Source organism: Priapulus caudatus, unplaced genomic scaffold (genome assembly GCF_000485595.1).
Source record: "Priapulus caudatus unplaced genomic scaffold, Priapulus_caudatus-5.0.1 Scaffold1192, whole genome shotgun sequence".
NCBI lineage: Eukaryota > Metazoa > Priapulida > Priapulimorpha > Priapulimorphida > Priapulidae > Priapulus > Priapulus caudatus.
The window spans coordinates 13,019-14,892 of NW_014578253.1; the positions used below are offsets into that span (position 1 = coordinate 13,019).

Below are 1,874 nucleotides of genomic sequence, written 5' to 3' on the forward strand. Positions count from 1 at the left end.
TAATATTTTACATTCATTTATTTACAAAAAATTGAAACAGAACACGGCATTAAATATCATTTTGTCGAGTAACGAGTAGCAGAGCTATATACATGTCCGTAACAGACCTTCCATGTGAACCTCGCACGTTCAATCTGAGATCTAAATTCTCTTTCCGCGCATAACAGCGATTTCCGAGTGTGCAGATCGCACCTCGCCCTGATGGCAAGTGGATCACGCGTTCATGTTGACAGTGGCGACTCCTGGTGGCATCAAGCAGCGCCCCCTGGCGGGCGCACGCGGTCACGCACGTTCGCTGACGATGACATTGCCTTCCTTGTCCTTGACCCTGACGCGCCCGGTCCAATACCTCGTCTCCGTCCTGCCGTCGCCGTACACCGTCTTTGTCGTTCCGTCCGGGTACTCTCTCCGCTGCAACACGAGACGACGCACGTTACACTCAACAGGGGGCGCTGAATACTCTAGAGTCGCGCGTAACGCGTAAGCACGCGCAAAGGTGAATAAAAACGAGTCCGCTAAACTACAGTTGCACACTTCAAGCAAGGAAACAGAACCATGCTCTATATCTGTCTATTCTAATGGGGAAATAAAATCGAATATGGGCTATGCACAGATTTCTGTGTGTAAGTTCATGGTCGCACCACCTTGTAGTCCTTTGTGTGTATCTCTTTCTGGCCGTTGGAAAACTCGATGACCTTTACTCCATCTTGATGTACCTGCGTTTGAGAGGAAATATTTATGACACGTCACGATGCTAGCATTCATTCCCAGAACTGCTACATGGGATGGCATAGACCCGTTTATACGAAACTCGTGTCACCTTTGTATAGTGTTTATCAATTTTCGTCGTAGCAGCCGACTTCAATAAAATAATGCCAGACCAATAAGATTGCGGTAGGCACACATGGCAACGTCTTGACAACGATATACGATCGGGATGATTCAGAGAGAAATTTAGAGAGGTGGGGGGGGGGATAGAGAGAGAGAAGAGAGAGAAGAGGGTGAGAGCAAGAGAGAAAGAGAGAGAGCGAGAGAGCGAAGAGAGAGAAGAGAGAGAAGAGAGAGAGAGAGAGAGAGATCAGCTATAATAATGCATATATGTATACACTTCTATTTCAGTCATTGAAAACTAAGTTATATAGGCAAGGGATAAAATGCCTAGATCTAGGAGAGGATGCGAAAAGATCAAGAGAATCAGGCCGCAACCTTTGCAAGGTAAATAGAATTGTTGATATTGGCCAATTTGGCCTCATGTTGTTGTCATTCCCAGTAGGAAACAGTACTGCAGGGAAGCTGTGCACTACAGCACATGCACGTGCATGCACACAAACACACACTAGTGCATATATGTGCACACATGCAGATGCATCTAGACACTCACACACATGTCCATACACACAAATGTATGTGCCTGCAGCATTATTACTATTACGGGAAGTTGCCATCCTATGTAATGTATCTCTATCAGCCTAAATATCAGTACTTTATCAAACTACTGGGAATACAAGTTTAGAAGCTTGTAAAAATTGTAAAGTATCACTAGTATTCCAATTCCACTGAGTTGATCTTCTTTGTAGATGTCACAATAACAGATTTCGCTAATGCAAACATCAAAAGTGGCACTGGAAGGTTAAAGAAGAGCCTTAAAGTCGGTGGCGCTCAAGAAGGTAGGTGATATCTCAATTCAGATCTAATCCTGATCAGTTAATTCATAGACGAAGGTTGCCCATAAACATTTCTGCTCACGTATGTCTCTCAGCTAGCTGACATGGGGGGGGGGCAGCCCTATAGACCGAAGGTCCGATAGACCGAATATTGCAAAGGGTTAGGGTTAGAGTTAGAGTTATGGTTAGGGTTAGGGCATATATATGGTT

The 1,874-nt window shown here is 44.8% G+C and overlaps 1 protein-coding gene across 1 annotated transcript in view; it reads right to left on the reverse strand.

Annotated features, from left to right (window-relative positions):
- LOC106815753 (centromere protein J-like) overlaps positions 1–1,874 on the reverse strand; it is a 12,016-nt gene continuing 10,142 nt past the window's right edge. Inside the window, exons 6-7 of the mRNA XM_014820261.1 lie at positions 645–716; positions 1–411 (exon numbers count right to left, since the gene is read on the reverse strand). Of these exons, the coding sequence (XP_014675747.1) occupies positions 283–411; positions 645–716 (201 nt within the window). The 3' untranslated portion in view covers positions 1–282. The remainder of the gene's footprint in view (positions 412–644; positions 717–1,874) is intronic.